This window comes from Protomyctophum parallelum (assembly GCF_964188405.1).
Source record: "Protomyctophum parallelum genome assembly, chromosome: 12".
Lineage (NCBI taxonomy): Eukaryota > Metazoa > Chordata > Actinopteri > Myctophiformes > Myctophidae > Protomyctophum > Protomyctophum parallelum.
In genome coordinates this window covers 32,397,620-32,418,304 of record NC_139712.1, presented here as the reverse complement: position 1 = coordinate 32,418,304, position 20,685 = coordinate 32,397,620, and the positions used below count along the sequence as shown (strand labels likewise).

The 20,685-nt window shown below is 43.4% G+C and overlaps 2 protein-coding genes across 2 annotated transcripts; one reads left to right on the top strand and one right to left on the bottom strand.

Annotated features, from left to right (window-relative positions):
• The first annotated feature begins 3,091 nt into the window (after positions 1–3,091).
• On the top strand, positions 3,092–6,546 carry fzd8a (frizzled class receptor 8a). The gene has a single exon (XM_083777916.1). The coding sequence runs from the start codon at positions 3,527–3,529 to the stop codon at positions 5,291–5,293; it is 1,767 nt and encodes a 588-aa protein (XP_083634042.1). The 5' UTR covers positions 3,092–3,526; the 3' UTR covers positions 5,294–6,546.
• A 7,910-nt stretch (positions 6,547–14,456) lies between these two features.
• LOC310867901 (claudin-10-like) lies at positions 14,457–20,104 on the bottom strand. The gene is made up of 6 exons (XM_083778071.1): positions 19,997–20,104; positions 19,330–19,550; positions 18,652–18,813; positions 17,738–17,819; positions 15,039–15,146; positions 14,457–14,725 (listed from the first exon to the last, which is right to left on the bottom strand). The coding sequence occupies exons 1-6, from the start codon at positions 20,005–20,007 to the stop codon at positions 14,533–14,535; spliced, it is 777 nt and encodes a 258-aa protein (XP_083634197.1). The 5' UTR covers positions 20,008–20,104; the 3' UTR covers positions 14,457–14,532.
• Positions 20,105–20,685: the final 581 nt, after the last annotated feature.

Below are 20,685 nucleotides of genomic sequence, written 5' to 3'. Positions count from 1 at the left end.
GATAGCCCATTCAGTGAAGAAATGAATGTAATGTTTAAAAACCGATGTGACAATATTAATGTGTTTAGTGTGGTATTATTTCCATGGCCAGCTATAAAGTTTACTGACAAAAAAAATCAATAGGACTAGATTTTAAGATGTATTTGTTGCCAATGCACACATATTATATATCACTCTTGATGGTTTTTATTTTTATTGTTTGACTGTAGATGTTATTGACGATTTTAAAGATACAGGCTGTACTGTAAGCTAAAACATGCCAAATGGGTGACACAAAAAAGCCACAAAAGCTTAATTGTTTCCATTGTGGGCCATTACACATTTGAGAATGAATCCTTGAAACAATTTCAAGGACCCCCATAACTCTGAGAGTGTACAAATTAGGCCCCTTTTCCACTATGGGGTGGAACCAGAACTATCCAGAACCTGAACCTATTTTTTTTAGTTCTGGGTTTGTTTCCACAGCGCACAACGCGGTACGGCACGGTTTCAGACCAGGTTCTCAGAACCTTTTTTCGGCCCTGCTTTTGAGGTAGTACTAACGCTGAGTTCTGGGAACCTATGGGCGGGGCCAGCAGCGCTGCTGCTCTCGATTGGTCGAGCTGAGGTGACAGCACTCTGAGCATCTGAGGAGACCGGAGCGAGGAGAAGCGCACACAACACAACAGCGCACATTTTAAACTCCTAAGTGCGACACAGCGACAGCGGACACACAGAACAATAACCTGGAAAAGCACACAGAAACACTATGGCCACGAGAGAGGGAGAGACAGAGCTTGTGTGTGCGTGAGGGAGAGAGAGAGAGAGAGCCATAAAGCTGTCGCGACGAGTTGTTTGCTTGCAGTTGTTGTTCTATACTACAGCTAACAGCTAGGCTAACTGCAGATGTGTGTGTGTGTATGTGTTTGCGTTTGCGTGCGTGTATGTGTTTGCGTGCGTGTGCTCGCGCGCGAGAGCGCCATATAATCTATTCTAAATTGCCAGAACAGAATTTTCTTTCTTTTTCAGGGCAAGGCATTAGGCATATCATTACTAGAAATGTGCTACAATACAGTACAATACAGTACACAATACTACACATTGGAAGAATTAAATTCAACTAGCACAACGGTTAAATGATTTGTATTTGCACATTTCTTGATATTGACATTACAACTGGACTGGATGTTATGGCACAATTTGCTCAATCTGCTCAAGAGGCACTATATTTGCAACCCACACAATGTTAAATGCTATATTCAAAAGGTGGGTTATCATTTATCATCATATGAGCTATAGCCCATATGAGATATATTTTTCTCTTGCAGTTTAAGCAAAATATTGTAGACAGGTAAAGAACAACTGGTCGAATGCATTTAAAACGGGTGTTTTACTGTTGTCCCACTCCCCACATGGAAAGGAAATCCATATCGGCAAATATAGCCTATATATAATGTATTCTGCATATATCCATGTTCATATAAACTACAGTAGGCCTATGTGCATATACAGTATATCTATTATGTATAAGAAATATATGTGACAGCTGTGGCATGTGGCTGCCATAGCTGTGGCACATGTGGCATATAAAAATATGTTCATATTATTGGTTTAAAAAAGTACAATAAAGCAAATAAATTTGAAAATAGACAATCTACAAGCTCACGTGTCTCATCGAGCTTGTAGTTTGTCTATTTTCAAATGGCCGAAATGTATTTAAGTAGAATACTATATACATAGCTACTTTCCACCACTGTTGAATAATAACCAGTCATTATTTAAACATGAATATCTCTGTATTCCGGGACCCCCCCGGCCGTGCCAAGGGGGGGGGGGGGGGCCTGCCGGCCAAGCTACTCAGCAGTGGGGGAATAGGGGGGGGGGGGGGGGGCAGACTTAACAGGTTCTGGGTTCTGGTTATATGGAAACGGAAGCAGAACTTGGTTCTGGAACTACACATGGTTCTTGGTAGTTCTGGGTCCTGGAAAGTTCTGGTTCTGGTTCTGGTTCCACCCCATAGTGGAAAAGGGGCCTTAGTCACTTGGAACCCCCAATGAACCTTGAGAGGATCCTTAGACCACACTTTGAGAATCACTATGTAAATACAGTGTTAATGAAACTATAGTTTTACATACTCTCAATGTTTTAATCTATCCACATAAAACTGTATAAATGAAAGTGTTGATCGAAATCATGAATTAATTCGGTCTCTGCTGGTAGCTATAATGGTAGCCATAGCCAGCCTACATCATTACTTTCCATTAGTGCAGGCAGGAAAATCTTTTCTTCTATAGGAGTTGAGGGTCTGCCGCTCTCTCTCCTCTGCCCCTCGCGCAATTACGCCTCCTGCTGCGCCCAATGCAAGCGTTAAACAAGACATTAGCACCTCATTTGAAATATAAAACATCCTTTCACCAGGACAGACACCTCCCTGGGTAGTGATATCATGTGCAAATTAAGCAATTTACCAAATGCCCCTCTCTCACTGTGTTTTTTTTGCCCTTAATGTTAATCATAATGTTTATGGAGGAGGTACAAAACCTTCAACAACGAGTTGTTTGCTACTACAATTTACAACAATTTGTGCGTTTAGCTTTAGCAGAAGCTCTTATCAGAGCGAGTTTCGATAAGCAAGGTGATCACATACATACATCAATAATGTGGCTACTATCAAATTTCTATTGAAACTGCAGGATAACAATATCAATCTAAATTACATTCTTAACATTGTGGTCATTCTCATCCATGCATTTTTTATAAAGATTGTAGGAACTCAACCTATGCACTAGTGCGACAGGACAGGGTAAACATTTCGAGATAAACGAAAAGGGCTAATCAATTCAGCCTATGCTAATTTAGTTTTAATTCACGGCACATGGCGATGTAATGCAGGCTAGACCTACTCAGAGTCAGTCAGACAGCAGATAAATAAATATGATTAAGGGTCACAGCAGAACATCCCAAAAGTAAACTTGATTGACTTATCTCCACACACAAGCACCGCCTCTGCTGTGCTGCGATTAGTGCTCGCTGCACGGGGGGAGTGACATCAGCCCTCCAGTATAAGTAGTCAACGCGACCATTCAGCACCACGATTAATATGAGACACAGAACGGAGACGCGTACAGTGCACCTTCTCACTGGGATTTGAAGACAGAAGGCACGCATTTACAACGCGTTGAGACCCACATTTTGTTTCGCTTTTTGTGCGATTGGAGTGGACACGCCGGAATAGGAAAGGACGCTGTTTTAAAGGATATAGAAGGCGGTTTCCATTATAAGGTGGATTCTCCTGCTTTCCTCAGCCATCTTGACTTGCTCGCCCGAAGGCTATTTTCTCCTCTATCTGCACGTCTCCGCTGAAAGTAAACACGGGCTTGCAAATTGCTTGCAACTCCGTGCCAAATAAGTGAAGCGAGATGGGCTCGCTGCACGAAATCTAATCGGACTGAGCTCCACGGAGGAGGAGAAGGCTAGAGAGAGAGGCGGAGAGGATTTGTATCTGCGGCGCTGGTTCTTGCCAAAGCAGTGAGAAAGGGGGTAAAGGATGGAGTACGACCTGTTGGGGATTTACTTGCTGCTTTCGCTCGCTCTCCTGCCTAGATCCAGCGGCACCACGGCCAAGGAGATCACCTGCCAGGAGATCGCCGTGCCGCTGTGCAAAGGAATCGGATACAACTACACCTACATGCCCAACCAGTTCAACCACGACACGCAGGACGAGGCAGGGCTGGAGGTGCACCAGTTCTGGCCTCTGGTGGAAATCCAGTGTTCCCCCGACCTCAAGTTCTTTCTCTGCAGCATGTATACCCCCATCTGCCTGGAAGACTATAAGAAACCCCTGCCTCCGTGCCGGAGTGTGTGCGAGCGAGCCCGGGCGGGCTGCGCGCCTCTCATGCGGCAGTACGGCTTTCCGTGGCCGGACCGAATGAAGTGCGACCTGCTGCCCGTCCAGGGAAACCCGGACACGCTGTGCATGGACTACAACCGGACCACCGACTCCACCACGGTGTCTCCGGTGCTGCCCAAGCCCACCAACTATCCCGCCAAGCCGTTCAATCCGCACAAGAACAAGCCGAGCGGCGGACACAGCCGACCGGCGGGGGTTCCGGTTAAATACAAGCCGCCCGCAGTGCCGTGCGAGCCCGGGTGCAAGTGTTTGTCCCCCATGGTGCCCGTGAACACGGACCGCCACCCGCTCTACAATCGGGTCAAGACAGGGCAGATCACCAACTGCGCCATGCCGTGCCACAACCCTTACTTTACGCAGGACGAGAGGACGTTCACCGCCTTCTGGATAGGACTGTGGTCGGTGCTGTGCTTCGTGTCCACGTTCGCCACCGTGGCCACGTTCCTCATCGACATGGAGCGCTTCAAGTACCCGGAGCGGCCCATCATCTTCCTGTCCGCCTGCTACATGTTCGTCTCGGTGGGCTACATCGTGCGCCTCATCGCCGGACACGAGAAGGTGGCGTGCAACCGCGAGTACGACGTGGAGCACATCCACTACGAGACCACGGGGCCCGCGCTTTGCACCGTGGTCTTCCTGCTCATCTACTTCTTCGGCATGGCCAGCTCCATCTGGTGGGTCATCCTGTCGCTGACCTGGTTCCTGGCGGCGGGCATGAAGTGGGGAAACGAGGCAATCGCCAGCTACTCCCAGTACTTCCACCTGGCCGCCTGGCTCATCCCCAGCATGAAGTCCATCGCCGTGCTGGCGCTCAGCTCCGTGGACGGCGACTCCGTGGCGGGGATATGCTACGTGGGCAACCAGAACCTGGACAACCTGCGGGGTTTTGTGCTCGCCCCGCTGGTCATTTATTTATTCATCGGGACCATGTTTCTGTTGGCGGGCTTCGTGTCCCTGTTCCGGATACGGAGTGTCATCAAGCAGGGGGGCACCAAGACGGACAAGCTGGAGAAGCTGATGATCCGCATTGGAATATTCACGGTGCTGTACACGGTGCCCGCCACCATCATAGTGGCCTGCTACTTTTACGAGCAGCACAACAGACAGAGCTGGGAGATAACCCACAACTGCTCGTGTCTGCTGGACGAGGACCGGAGGAGTCCGGACTATGCTGTGTTCATGCTCAAGTACTTCATGTGCCTTCTGGTGGGCATCACGTCGGGCGTGTGGATCTGGTCGGGCAAGACCGTGGAGTCGTGGAGGACGTTCTGTACGCGCTGCTGCTGGGGCAGCAAGGGCACCAGCGGCTCCATGTACAGCGACGTGAGCACGGGCCTGACGTGGAGGTCGGCCACCGCCAGCTCCGTGTCCTGTCCCAAGCAGATGCCGTTCTCACAGGTGTAAAACTGAAGTGAACAAAAAACAGCAAAGCTAGTGATGGACAAAAAGTTAAATATAGGCTGCTACTCAACCCCTTCAAGTACTTATAGGTAGTGGCTATAGCTACTCCTGGACTGGTCAAATGTTACTCAACTGCAAGTGAAAGTTGGCTGCTCAGTCAAATTTGGAGTTTGGGGTGAAATACTGGAGTAAGTTTGTTTTTAAAAACACTTTAAAGGATTCAAATGGTACAAATGGCAAAGTAGCTACATTTACCCTTTTTTATTGCTGTAGGCCTATTGAAAATTTGACAAGCAAATTAAAATGTATTTCTTTTTTTTAGGAATGTTCCAAAAATAGTCAATAGAGTCACAACAGCAGATCTACAAGCTCACGTTGATGCATTATGAGCTTGTAGACATGCCTTTCTTTTCCTTTTTCTATAGGCCTAGTTGAATTAGGTCTTAAGTGGTTAATTCGCATAATGTACTTTTTCCCCTTCCTAGAAATGTAAGTGGAGTCTGTTTCAAAATTCAAATGTATAGTGGAGTGAGTCCACAAGTATCCAAAAATGACAACACAAACACTCACATACTTAAAGTGCAGATACTCAAAAACTATATTTGAGCACTAGAACGCAAGTACATGTACTTTAGTTACAGTCCACCACTGAAAGAACAGCTTATGCAGACTGCTAATTGTTTTTGGAGATAACTCCCATCATTAGCATTGTAATGGACTGTTGATGGCCGCCCTTTAAAGATAGCAGCTGGAGAACTGGTTGGAAACAATAGCAGGCTACCTGGCATTAACACACAGGTTAATTCCTTGCTGTTCATATGTATGTAGGTAATGTATGCAAGGCTGTTGCTTTTCCCCCCTTTTTTTATCCAAAACAGGGCATTACTTGTACCTTAAGGCAAAGGACAATTTTTTTTGTTCCTAACTTGCTTTGTGGAAAAAGTTGCCTGCCTGTGTTTTTGTAACGTTTGACCATTCTATCTACGTGCCAGACAAGACCGATAGTATTCTATCACTCAATCACATCAAAGATGGTTTAAATTAAGCCTTAAAAATAGTGCCCCATTATTTTACGGGTCGTTCTTTTTTGTAATTTCAAATGTATTTATATAATGGCTGTGTACAAATGTGTAAATTTTGTATAAAAAGAAGAAAGTTTATAAGCTATTGTAAATTTGTACAAAGTGTAGATGTCTTTTTGTGAGGAAAACAAATATGACCTTTATTTTGACAATAAAACGTTTGATAAATCTCAAGTCTTCAGTGTTTCTGCCACTGTGAGCTTAATCCATTTAGGACTGAGGCAGATTCTAAAAATGCCTTTGAAAGTTTTCTGAAAAACTTCTAATATTTATTCAAAAAAATTACAAAAATGTTACTATACTGTGTATAGCAACAAGAAGGGGTTCCCGTCCTGAAGGATAAAAACACCAAAATGTCCTGAATGCGTTGAAATGTCCTACACCAATGGTTCTCAAAGTGGGGCATGGGGACCCCCAGGGGTCCGTGGGGGGGTTCCAACTTCCATGTGGGGTTCTAAGCTAAATGTGTTAAAATCACAATCAGTTTAACTGCCTTTTCCTTTTTCATACTTCCGCTATTCAAAAATAGACAATCTACAAGCTCGAAACAAGTCACATTGTGACACAGGAGTTTGTAGATGGACCATTTTTGAAAATATTTTTTTTAAGTCTCGTTACAATTGTGAAAAATGTTGTCATTTTTTTAACTGAAATGTTTTTTTTCTGGGGGTCCCTGGCACAAAAAAATATTTTCAAATGGGGCTCTATGGCCAGATACACACCAATTTGGAGCTCCTTGACATGAAAATGTTTGAGAACCACTGTCCTACACTTTCTCTTGTCAGCCAGCGTCTCTTTTGTGGCTGCTTGTGGTCACCATGTTGAGTGTGGCAGCGGGAGCCTTTGAGAGTCCCCTGCTAAATGGAAGCCCTTTTAAAACCATCAGAGACTGGTAATTAGAGGCAGGGGTTGAGTTGGAGCATCTCCATAATTGTTAAAAGTCCTCTTCACATGCCTGCTGAGGCCCGCTTTCTTAAATGTTGTTAGAAAAAGAAAAAGAGGGGGGGTCGGACTCGTAGTGAATATTTTAAATGTGGGGGTCGGGGTCTTTTCATCTACAGAAACTTTGATGTCCCCCTTTTTTTTTCTAAAGCCGCTTAGACTAAAGGTAGCTTGTATTAGGAGTGTCTCTCTGATGTGCCAAGGTTCCCTCTAAATGTTCCTATTTGAGCTTTGATGGACATTTACAGGACTGAAAGCGTTCTGGCCTCTCTCTCTCTCTCTCTTTGGTTTAGTCAGAGCCCAACCTGCCAGAGGAGCCCCGGATCCTCTCACTCTCTTTTAGATTCCTCGTAGAGTTGAATTGAGACATGTTTCCCTCGACTCAGAGTTGTATTGGAGAGTGCGAATGGGGGCTTTGACATAGTGAGATTGCCATGAAAGCCCCCACAGGTGGTCTGTTCACATGATCTTACATCTTACGACCCACTCAGTGGGGGCAATTATTTTTACTACAATTGTATCAGGTTTGGTTCCCAATTAACCCAATGCACTGGCATACGATGAGACACTCCAATCAAGTCTGGACATAGCTTTGATTTGCTACTCAGTGGTGACAGTGCCCTTTGTAGCGACTGCTTTATTCATTCACAGCAGACAGTGGCTGTAACTTGCAAGACTCTTTTCTTCTGTTGGTCACAGCTGTGTATCTTTTGGGTGCGCAAGAATGTAACTCAGCAGCGAGCGAATAGCCATGCAATTCTGTTTGTCTACTGAGACACCAGGCAATCAAAGGTGAGTCAGAGGAAAAATACATTTTTTATTCTAAAATATTTTTTATTCTACAGCTACACCATTTTCACCTCAGTTGCACGGTTTTACATTTGTTGTGTGCAGTGGATTGGATATGGATTGTATTAGTGCTCGGCTGTCACAAAAAAGTGATCAGTTCACATGAGACTCTCTGGTCAGTGTTCTGGTCTATTTTAGCACAATGTCTTGATTGAAACATGCAGGGTGAGGATAGCATACATTATCAAAGTACAAGTTACTGTCTTCACTCCCAAGTTCATTGTGAAAAGCTTACAATTTCTTCAGAAAGCCCATGCATTCCAATCTTCCAGTGTAAAATACACAAACACATAGTGCCACCTAGTGGTGAGAGCCACACTGTACATTTAGTTAGTACATTTAGTTGACAAGGAATTTGGTTTGGCATTCCATACTCCAACTCCACATTCCAACAGTTTGATTTGAAGGACCACCATAACTCGATGCTTTAATAAGTTAAACAAATCAGTTTAACCACTTTAACTCTATTTATAGTACTCAACACGTGAGCGTGTATGTATATCGGCAAAGTTTTACTACACGAAGCACGTTCTCTTCTAGGGGTCCCTGGCTCAAAATCTTGTCAGATGGGGGTCTGTGGCCAAATATTGAATTGTGGGTCATTGACATGAAAACGTTTGAGGAACACCTGATTAGAGAATGATGGAACACGGCTTTTGAGGCCCTAATAATAAAAAAGGCATACTCACGAATATTTATGGTATAATTTACAGACACTATTATATGTAGCAATGTAAAATTAAGTTAAAAAGTAAATCATAGCTGGCATAAGTGAAACATACTACATTGCATTGTTACGGTTGTGTTTACTGTTGATAAATGAATGGTGTATAATTGTATATATATAATATATAATTTAAATATTTTTATTTCAAAGGGGCTTCTTTATTGACATGGTAATTTACATTGCCAAACATTTTGCCATAGCACTTTACATTTGCCATAGCAAAACTAAGAAATGTATGCACAATTCTCACAGATCTCTCTCTCTCTCTCTCTCTCTCTCTCTCTCTCTCTCTCTCTCTCTCTCTCTCTCTCTCTCTCTCTCTCTCTCTCTCTCTCTCTCTCTCTCTCTCTCTCTCTCTCTCTCTCTCTCTCTCTCTTCCTCTCTCAACACAGCATGTCCAGGCTTGGCAGTAAAGCACACAGTACATTATTATCAGGGAACTGTCTGCTTCCATCACACACCCCTGTCTACAAGAGAAAGTACAACTGACCTCCTGAATGATTTTTAGTTGATGTTTCAAACACATGCACGGCGCACGTGCACACGCACACGAACGCACGGTGCACAGATGGCTGGCAAATGGCTGGCTGTTAATGGTCCTATTACACACTGACATGTTGTATTGTGGTTTATTTTTAGGGTTACCATAATGATTGGTGCAATTTCATTTGATCCCGTCAGTGCTGCGCTGTTTGCTGGCCAAAGTCTTTCTTCAGCCTATTACAGGCTGACAGTGGGGCACATACTGTACTTCAAAACATGGAAACATGGAACACCTTACTTAAAACAGATTGGGTTTCCGGACTTCATCCCTTCATTGATATGTCTCCCTATTACTCGGGGGTGTGTGTGTGTGTGTGTGTGCGTGCGCGCGTGTGTGTTTTAGGAGATGCATGATATATCAATCTTTTTTTTCAGACCCAGGGAGATGCATATCACAAACAGTACAATATAACGACAAAAAATAATAAATAAATAAAATGCAAATATCGCACACTGTTCAGTTTCTGACATACAAACATGTGCACCAACGGTTCCACTATATAGATGAGAACCTGACTGAACTGCGCGTAGGGTCCGTTATTACAGCAATGATGTCGTTATTTGATTCAGATGCCCTACACATGAACCTGTACATAAGGTTTTGTAGTACAGCAGAGCAGGTAGGGACCCCAACACTAACACACATCTGGCTAGCACTGGAGCACTCTCTTCTTGGCACTCAGGTTTACAGGTGTGAAATTTGTTTTTGTGCAAGCCCCATTCATTGTTTTCAGGAAAATAGGTGGAGGGCAGAGAAGAAAAGCAGAATATAGCGCTTTATCAGTTCACAATTATCAATTTATCAATTCCGAAAGAACAAAGTTGAAGTGGAACTAGGTCCACATAGCAGCAGCAGTTATGTGCATGATGTCAGCCGTGACTTACAGTAAGCAAGAACAACACATGGTAATACATCAAGTACATGAAAAAAATCATAAGTAAGCTAAGAACCCACCATCCGTATAACAGTAGAATATCTGTACAATGAAACTATGAATATACACTAGAATGCTTTATGTCTACATAAAATGCTATATAAATGACATACGTTGAGCCTTTGCATACGCCTGTAAGGTCGTCGAGGCTAGGGAAAGGGCTACGGTTCAGAGGGAAGGTCCGCAGTGCCATCATCAGGCACCCCAGTCACTCATCACTGGTCCTCTCCAGTCATTCAGTGCATGCACACTCCTAACACATGACCCTGGATTGACTGCTCATGTTTCAACCTCAGCAGTCCACAGTGGGGGAAGAAATACACTTAGATTCTTTACTGTAGTAAAGTTATTGTCCGGAAAACATATTTAAAAGTACCAAGCCAAAATAGCAGATCTTTACAAGCTCACAACTCAAAGTATACATTAGGGCTTTAGTCGTTAATAATCGGAATCTACAAAGTAACTAGTAACTAAAGTTTTCAAATAATTGTAGTGTAAAGAATACAATGTTATATCTTCTACAATGTTCAATCTTATTTTAAAATATTGGTTACTGGGAGGGCTAACCGACAGGCCATCCAGCGGACCACGCCCATGTCACATAACCATAAACAAACCCGTATATACTAGGCATATATGGACATCCGGTTGTCCAAGGCCACAGATCCGACCGATATGCCTATAACCCTATATGGTCATGCGCATCGAGTTTGATCAACTTCAAACTCAGCTTGCGCATCAGCAAGGACTCGAGGGAGTGTGGTGCTCGCCACAAGTCGTTCAGATATGTGATATGTGGTACGTTGGCCGGAACCGCCGATCCGACCATGACAGTCACAGGTACTTACAAAGCCCCTGACACAATGAGGCCTAGTCTAAAAAAATGATGACAATAGCTCCCAAAAGTAAGTAAAGTAAAAAACGAATTCCTCAAATTCACCCATCTTCATATACAGTAACTTGCTTATAAGATGGCACTATTTCTGACTACTCACTCTGTCTGTCAGAGGAGGGCTGTGGACAGTTCAGAAACACACACATACACAATTATACGAAGGTAAATGTTGAAAATGGGCGAAGTGGTCCTTTTAAATGCAGTGCTTGAGTAAATGTACTTTGTTACTTTTTTCCACCACCGGATCCAATAAGACATGACCTTTGATTGACTGGTCATGTTTCCCAATCAAATAAAAGCCTTCAATGTATTTGCCTCCTCATGCCCTGGCGGTGCCATGGAGGAGGAAGCATTCTGACACACTGGCTGCCTGCCTATAAAATATTAACGCTGGCGTTCATTTGATGAGATTCAGTGGCAGAGCAGAGCAGTGGGTAGGTAGGTGGTCATGCTTATTAATAGTATCGATCCCCCTCCTCTGATCCGAGTGCCTCGGTGGGCTTTCTCATCTCTTAATGCATGAGGGAAGACATGCTGTGGTTGTGAAGTAAGCCTGTTGGCAGGCAGAAACCTCATATCTCCACGTTTCAACTTTTCTTTTTGTCGTACAACACGTTGCGGAAAAGTATACTGAACATTTGTGAAAGTGGTTGTCGTGTGTGTCTGTGCGTGGGTTTTATAAATATTTTAGCAATTAAAAGTATTAACAAGAGCTTGTGACTAAACCAACAACTGCATGGGATCCATTGAAACACAGATTATTTGGCCCATCTCCTGAAAAGTAACAGTTTTGGACATGAAAGCTTTCCACCTGACTGCAACGATAGATAGCCTACAGAGCAGCGTGTGTAATCAGCATCATCAGTGCAAGGGTAATAGAGTCTTCCGTTTCATTCTGGTGACCTCTCTTCCACCCCAATCAGCGACTTTGGGAAAGTGTAGAAGTATAGAAGAGGAAAGAAAATGAATATCGGCGCCTGTCTGTAGTTCCTCACACTGGTCCCCAGGGAGCGTTGTTTATACCAGCAGACAGTTAACAAGGTCCAACATGTTCCTCATTAGACAGCTGGAATGATGAGAACGCCAGGTGAATGCAATTATTGCGACTTCTTGGTAGAATAGAAAGCCTGTGCTGTAGCCCTAGTCCCCTAGGGGTTAATTCTTACACTTTAAGATTAAAAGTATCACTCATTATTTTGCCGTGTAGGTACGGTATTGACGATATCCACGCGGCTGCCATCTTGCCAGCAAGGTGCTAACTAGGTGCAACTTCCCATAGACAGCCCATTCATCCAAACAGAAAAGTCCTATCTAATTGTCTAATTATCTTTCCTGTTACTAAAACCAATCTGTGAGCGGTGAGTGTTGTTATTATGTTCTGATAGCAATCAATTGTTATATGGAGTAACATCTCCCCGTTTCGCCAGCCCTTTCTTTAGTCAAGGAAAATATTTTCAAGTCAAAATACGATTCAAGTTAAACAAACATACAAACAAGCAGACAACATTGGAAGCTGATAAATGGGTGTTCTTTCTTGATGGCGCCCCATCTGAAAAAATAATTTTGTGTTTATTAAAGACCTGGAGAGTCCCCTGTTTCTGAATATTTAATAGCATATGATTATCAGAATATAGAATACAGTTTTTAATCCATAACAAATATCACTTAATAAAGAACTGTAAGCCAAAATACTCTGTAAAGTACGGATACTCCAACACTGACTTATGTACAGTACTCAATTAAATGTAGGCTACTTATAGTTACTGTCCACCACTGCCAAATATATCCAATTCCTGAAGACAAAATGCCTCTAAAAGTGCCCACCAGTTCTGTGTGAATGACTGCATGAAGAACCAGCTAGGTCCCACCAATCTGTCCATAAAGCACAGGCTGACCTGGGATTCCTGCAGCCCCCTTTAGATTCATTGGGACAGCCTCTGGCCTCTGTTTCACCTTATCCTCCCACGTGGCCATTTGAGAGGCCAGATGTGTGGAAACAAAGGGGCTGGAGAAACCTCTGCGCTGTCACACATCATAGTAATGGTTTCTAAGGGACGTCACCGTCATAGAAGCTGCTACAGTTCAGTTTCCGTTTATAAAAGTTTGGCTTTTTGGGGGGGTTGAGGGAGAGGGTCATTTTATAGAGGCCTTGGCTGCAGCTGCTCTGTCTGCAGCCAATAACGTCTTGGATGTCAGTGGAGAATGATTGCTCTCGTTAGCAAAGACTTAACAAGCATTATTTACTAGTGCAGTGATTTCCCCCAACCTGCAGGCCCATCTACACTGCCCCATTTACACTGGAAGCTAAATATAGCCTAAATCAGATATGTGCCACATCCAGATTGAAATCTGATTTGTCTAAATAAGTCTAAATGCAGACAGGTCACATGGAATCCGATTTTTTTTACAAATGTGACTTGAGTCACATTCAGATGTGGTTTCCGATCTGATTTGAGGAGATTTGTCTTTGTCTGAATGCAACAACCTGATCTAAATCAGATTCCATGTGACTTGTTTGTGTTTAGACTTGCAACGTATTTAAACAAATCGGATTCCAATCTGGATGCGCCATAGATCTGATACAGGCTGGATTTAGCTGCCAGTGTGAACACATCTGGTCACTTGCAGTGTGAATGGTCAGGCTAAATGATCAGGTTTGCTTTAAAGCTTTCCTTTTCATTACTGAATTTACATTATATTCATGCAAGACTTATAGTGTGGCATGAGAGTCAGTCTCATTTCAGTTAGCCAAAGAACTTATAAGCAAATTGCAATGCAATGAAATGTACTTGTGTATAACTCAACAATGAGTTCAATACAAGAAAAATAACATTTGAGAAAAGTTATAGAAGAAACAAATCTCCGCATTTAGAGGCTGTGATAACAAAACTGGGAAAAGGCAATAAATAAATAAATGTACAAATGTAAATAGACAATGATTGATTGATTGATTGATTTAATACTTTATTAATCAGAAATGTAAACAGTGCTAGTTATAGTAAGACAGAATAACACACAAAAAGGTCCTGGGGACATACTTGTTTCCATTGTAGTCCTACAGTATGTATTCAATTAATCAATATGAGATAAAAAATGTCATCAACAAATATAAACCACAATAAGCTACAATGAGTCCAATACAAGAAAAGGAAACTGTCAGACAAGTTATAGAAGAAACAGCTGTCTATAGGAGTGGCTAGCACCACTCAAAAATGTACAAATGTAAAGTGAAAAAAATCATTTCTGTCATCGCCCGACAAACTGATCGGTCAGACAAAGTCGTCTCTGCTGAACGTCCTTGTTGTTCTCGTAGCTCTGGTCGCCCGGCTCGGCCTACTGCTCCTCCCCTCGTAGAACAACGGAGGCCCCAGGGTCACCCTGGACGAGGTGGGGGGCAGCATGTAGGTGCGACGGGTCCTGGCCGTGGCGTAGGTGTGTGTCCTACTGGGCCTCTTCTCTGCTCTGAGATGGGACATAGCGGGAAGGCGTTGGTTAGCTGCTAGTGTGTGGATGAATGGTGGAGGGATTTCTTCCACACAGTAACACTTGGAGTGTTAGATTGACCCCCTAGAGCCTAGCTGACAAAGATGAAGCAGGAACCCCCTAGCTGACAGAGATGAAGCAGGGACCCCTTAGCTGAGAGTGGGGTCCCCATATAAAATATTATTATACTGCTCCCCAGTTCAAATATGATTATTTTGGGGAGTCCCGGCCTGAAAAGGTCCACTCTAATACAGTAGCCTAGAACCCTGACAGATAGAGAATAGATATTTACGTTGAGCGGAGACCCTCTTTTCCAGCAAAATACGTCATGACGGACGATGCAGCGATGAGCAGAATGGCTCCGCCCCAGCCAATGAAAACCCCCGCTCCCAGCTCAAACCTAAACACAGCCAATAAAGAACACAGTCAATGAAAAGCCCTGCTCCCAGCTCAAAACACAGCCAATGAAAACACAGTCAATGGCCGCACGCACACTGTCGCGCGTGGACGCGTCAGACGAACCTGAAGCCCTTCTTCTTCGTGGGGTTTTTAGACAGCTGGTGGATGGAAAAGAAGCTCCACCTCCGCACCCGACTGACGCGACGGACAGCTTCACGGACGCGCTCTCCTCCTCGTCAGTCGGGCGCGGAGGTGGAGCTTCTTTTCCATCCACCAGCTGTCTAAAAACCCGTTTTTTAAGCTGTGCGCGACCACGCGCGAAGGTCTGCCTCCGGGGATTGGGTACAGGCACACTGTCACGTTGGCAAGAGGCCGCAAGAAAACGCCTAGAGCAGGCACCTGTTGCTGCTTTTTTGGCCGATGTGACAAGTTGAAGCCACGTACCCAGTGCCTGTACCCAAGAAAGCTTAGAGAAGGAAAAGACGCCAACGTCATGGTGTCACGTGACTGGACGCCGGGGCTGCGCCATGACACCCCACCACGCCCCCATGTGCCAAAACTCACACTGGAAGTTCGATGAATACATGGGAGTGGATGGGAGACCGCTGGACATCTTGTAAACAAACATTATTTATGAACGATAGCGACCTTTGTCATATAATCGGTCCAGGAATATAATAGAAGACATATCACAGATTGTTTTCCGACTGGGTTTTTTTCGACTTGCTAACTGTTTAATTTTATTCAGGAATTTAAAGAGCACTGTACGGCTCTGGGCTGAATGGGCTTAACCTGACTCCGCCAGCTGGTGGCAGTATTGGGTTCACAATCCTGCCTTCAAAAGCCTATATTGTTTTTAATTCATCAACATTACAAACTAAATAACGCTTAAAAAATGTTGAGAATAAAGGATTTTGCAATATTACAAGTCAGTGGTGTTTGATGAAATACTTTTTTTCATATTAACAGTAGCCTTAGGACCAACCCACCTAGTATAATACAACAGTAGTTTTAAGTAGTACACAGTGACGAATCTGCTGCTGAAACTGCTGGGAATGTATTGGAGTGAATGGAGCAAAGTATAGACAAGCATATAAATAAACACTTTGAATGATTGAGACCATTGTAAAATAAACGCTTCTGTAACATAACATCACACATTACTTTCTACTGTCTTGAAGTCACCAACAAGTACCCAGTGGTCTAGGTTTACTGGCGCCCACCTCCCACTATTTTCAGTTTTTCACACCGTGTAAAGTACCGTGCCGAATTCAAATAGCCACTACTTTGCATAACAACAGCTTTAACTGTTTATATACCTGAGCTGACTGTGAGCGCACGTAGCCGGTAAGCATGCCATGCACACTTGACTTACAGGAGTGTGGACTGCTATGGCTCCAGAAGGCTACTGCTGCTGTGTGGTGTTCTCCTCCATCAAATAACAGTTACAGATATATTCGTCCAAAGCAAACCTTTTAGTTTCGCTAGTGTCCAGTAAGGATGTTTGTCTGACCATTTTAAGTCTACTTTTGTGTTTTAGGCTTAGGCTATAGGTACAGCTGTTCTGTGTGCATGCCGCGATGCGTGCGTGCGCGTCACGTTCCGTGGTACCAGTACAATTTCATTTAGCCAGTCATTCATTCATATTTAACTTGAAATTGAATAAGGCAATGTCTGGAGTTGATAGAGCAAGCATTAACTTATTTAAGGTATGCCTATGCCTACTATATTTTGAGGGACACATGACACTTAAATCGTTTAATTACCTCTACATTTCACATGCAAATATTATACTTTCACTACAATTATTAGTTATTACTAGACTACTATTACGTTGTATTGTACTACTTAAAACTACTGTTGTATTATACTAGGCGGGTTGGTCCTAAGGCTACTGCTAATTTGCGTATTTATTCTGAAACTTAACCACTTGTAGAGAATATTACATTGTGATACTGCTAGGCAACTTTTACTTTAGTGAAAAAAAGTATTTCATCAAACACCACTGACTTGTAATATTGCAAAATCCTTTATTCTCAACATTTTTAAAGCGTTATTTAGTTTGTAATGTTGATGAATTAAAAACAATATAGGCTTTTGAAGGCAGGATTGTGAACCCAATACTGCCACCAGCTGGCGGAGTCAGGTTAAGCCCATTCAGCCCAGAGCCGTACTGTGCTCTTTAAATTCCTGAATAAAATTAAACAGTTAGCAAGTCGAAAAACACCCAGTCGGAAAACAATCTGTGATATGTCTTCTATTATATTCCTGGACCGATTATATGACAAAGTTCGCTATCGTTCATAAATAATGTTTGTTTACAAGATGTCCAGCGGTCTCCCATCCACTCCCATGTATTCATCGAACTTCCAGTGTGAGTTTTGGCACATGGGGGCGTGGTGGGGTGTCATGGCGCAGCCCCGGCGTCCAGTCACGTGACACCATGACGTTGGCGTCTTTTCCTTCTCTAAGCTTTCTTGCCTGTACCCAGGAAAAAGCCCTGATGCCAGCTGAAATCTAAACACAGCCAATGAAAAGCACAGCCAATGAAAAGCCCTGCTCCCAGCTCAAAGATATACTCATCATACTCACTTCTGTGCTTTAAAGTTTGGATCCACAAATTCACTGATGACTTTGTTTCCCCACCAGGAGTATGTGATCATACCACAGAATCCTAGGAGACAAACGCATGCTGTAAAACATACAACATAATGTATAGACTTCATACCTCTTGCAATTTTCAGATGCTTCCATCATACATTCTGGAGAACGGAAGCTCTGAAGCAAGCAAGCTTACAGTCGCGCGGATGTATCTGTCAGTGAGATAGGGAGAGCTGCGCTGTGTTCATTGTAGGGGGGGGAAGAAGATTTAGGGTCGATTCATACTCTTATTACAGCCGGAAAAAAACTCGGTTCGGTTCTGCAGAAACTATAGGGAACCGTACTAAAGTCTACACTTCGGTGCCACTGAAAATGTCTGACGAGCCGAAATCATTTCGTCAGTACATCGGTATTTCCTCAATCATTCAGTCCAGCTCCGAGTTCAATTTGTCGGCCGTGAAGCCAAGAAAACACTGGTAGTTTGGAAGAGACACAAGGACACTTCCAAATTACACTAGGCTACACAAATAACACATTCACATAAAAACGCATCGCATGCTTAAAGAGCCACGTTGTGCGTGCGCACAAACATACACACACACTCAGATTATGTATCCACGGTGCGAGGCTCATTTCCCGGCCACACAACATATCCATGTCAAGAACCTCCAATATTTACAAGCGACTTTGGTGCTAGCCGTGAGGTTCTGGGACCTTTCCCGAAAGCGACTTTCTTTCGGGACTAAATAGGAGTTTGAATCGGCCCTTACTATTCTCTGCCTATCCGGTTGCAACTCGAACGGCCCTGAGTCGGCTCAAGCGAACATCGCAACGTTCAGCACGGCAACGCACTCGCTTTAGCTCGCTCGGTGGTGTCTCCCGTGGCTCAAGTTCGCCATTCTCACCTGAAGCCAGGTAGGTGAGCCCTCCTGCGAAGGTGACCCTTGCGTTGATGACCTCCGTCCCTCCGATCTTGGTGCATTTCATCCCTATCAGAGTGAGGACGCCTCCGAAGAACCCCAGGATGACCGCACACACCGCTAGAGCTCTGCACACGTGCAGGAACACTGTAGGAGAGTTTTATACAAGAATACTGTGTTCATTATCTTTTTTGTAGCAAATGACTAAACTCTTTAATCGATGTATGATGATTCGTTTCATGCCTATTGAAAACACTTGAGTATTTGATACAGTTTGCAGGAACAATGCAGGAGAGTTGAAAACTCTAGGTTGTAGGCAGTGGTGTAAAGGAAACTAAGTGCATTTACTCAAGTACTACCGTTTTGAGGTATTTTATACTATACTGGAGTATTTCCAATGTTCAATACTTTATGCTTCTACTCCACTGCATCTCAGAGGCAAATATTGTACTTCTTATCTGCCATTAGGACGCCAATCAAAGCAACGCCAAAAGGAAGCATTTTTTTTTATTATTTATTTATTCGCTTTTTAGGGAATGTTTTTAGAAAATGTTTTGAAATAAGTAGTAGAAACAAAAAAATTAAGGGACCCATAAAAATGTGTCCGGCGTGACCCATAAATGTGTCCCCATGTGTTTGGGAACCAGTGCTATAAGGTAATACCAGACAGGGCCAGCATGGAGGGGTACTCCTTGCAGTCGGAGACCCCCGTGGTGTCGGAGACGCAGTCCTTCCACAGGTTCTGGTAGTAGTTGCCGGTGGTCAGCACCACGGTGCCCACCTCGGACCAGGTCCAGTACTCGATAGGCAGCGTGGAACACACCAGGATCCATCCGCACAGGCAGCACACGAAGCAGCCCAGCTCCATGTACATCACCACCGTCCTGCATTCATGGTGGAACCAATTATTTATAGGACTGAGGCCGATTCTAAAAAGAAATAAGTCTTCTAAATCCTAAAAGTTTTGTCAGTGGTCAATGTCAGTGGTCAATTCTGGGGGTCAAGGACCCCCAGAATTATCTGTATTTGCTGTATATATATATTCAGAGCACAACACCCGAGCGCAACCAAACATGAAATTACTTTTCATGTCTGTTCTCATCTCCACTAGTCCCTAACATTTATTTGTTGACAATATTGTCAATATATTTAGTCTTAGTTTTTCGTTTTTTATTTAGTTTGTATTAGTTTTCATCAGGATAAAAACTAAAAAGATAGTTGACCAACATTTTTCATCTCAGTCTTAGTCGACGAAATCAACACTGCCGTACACATGAAAACAACACAATTTCACATAATTTATAAAGCACAATCCAATTGGCTACAACACCTGTACTGCATGCTGTCTTCCTCCTCGGTTCAGACTCCACCCGGCTGTGATGGTGAAAAACCAGCAAAGACGAGCAGTTCAGAAAAGATCTTTTCTACATGAGCTACAGAGTGAGTTCTGAGGGAACTGTGAGAAGCTGCGCAAAACAGAGCTGTCTCCTTGTTGATGTTTAGGGACGGTTGGGATGACGTCAGCCTTTGTCTTTTAGTTTTGCTCCAGTCAGCACCTTTTTCTATTCTGTTCCCACGGTTCACAACAAGATGCTGAGATAAGACGCTGGCATAAAAGCTGGTGGAAAGTATACAGCTCAAATCTAAATGGATTTTGACAGCAAATTTAGATTTTAGTTTTAGTCACATTTTAGTCACCTGAAATGTTTTAGTGTTAGTCTAGTTAGTTAGTCGACTAAATATAAGATTTTAGTCATCTACAGTTGATTTAGTCGACTGAAATGTGTTTTGGCAGGCCTTGATGTCATAGTAATGGCAGATTTTACACTATGGTTGCATCGCATGCTGAAAATAGCAGTTCTGCAAGCTCGTAGCTTGAGCTTGTAGATCTGCTATTTTCAGAATGCAACCTATAACTGGATCTCTTATCCACTAGTCATTTTCACATTTTAGTCTTGTTTTTATTTGTTGACGAAATTGTCAAATATATGTAGTCATAGTTTTAGTCATCATGGCTTA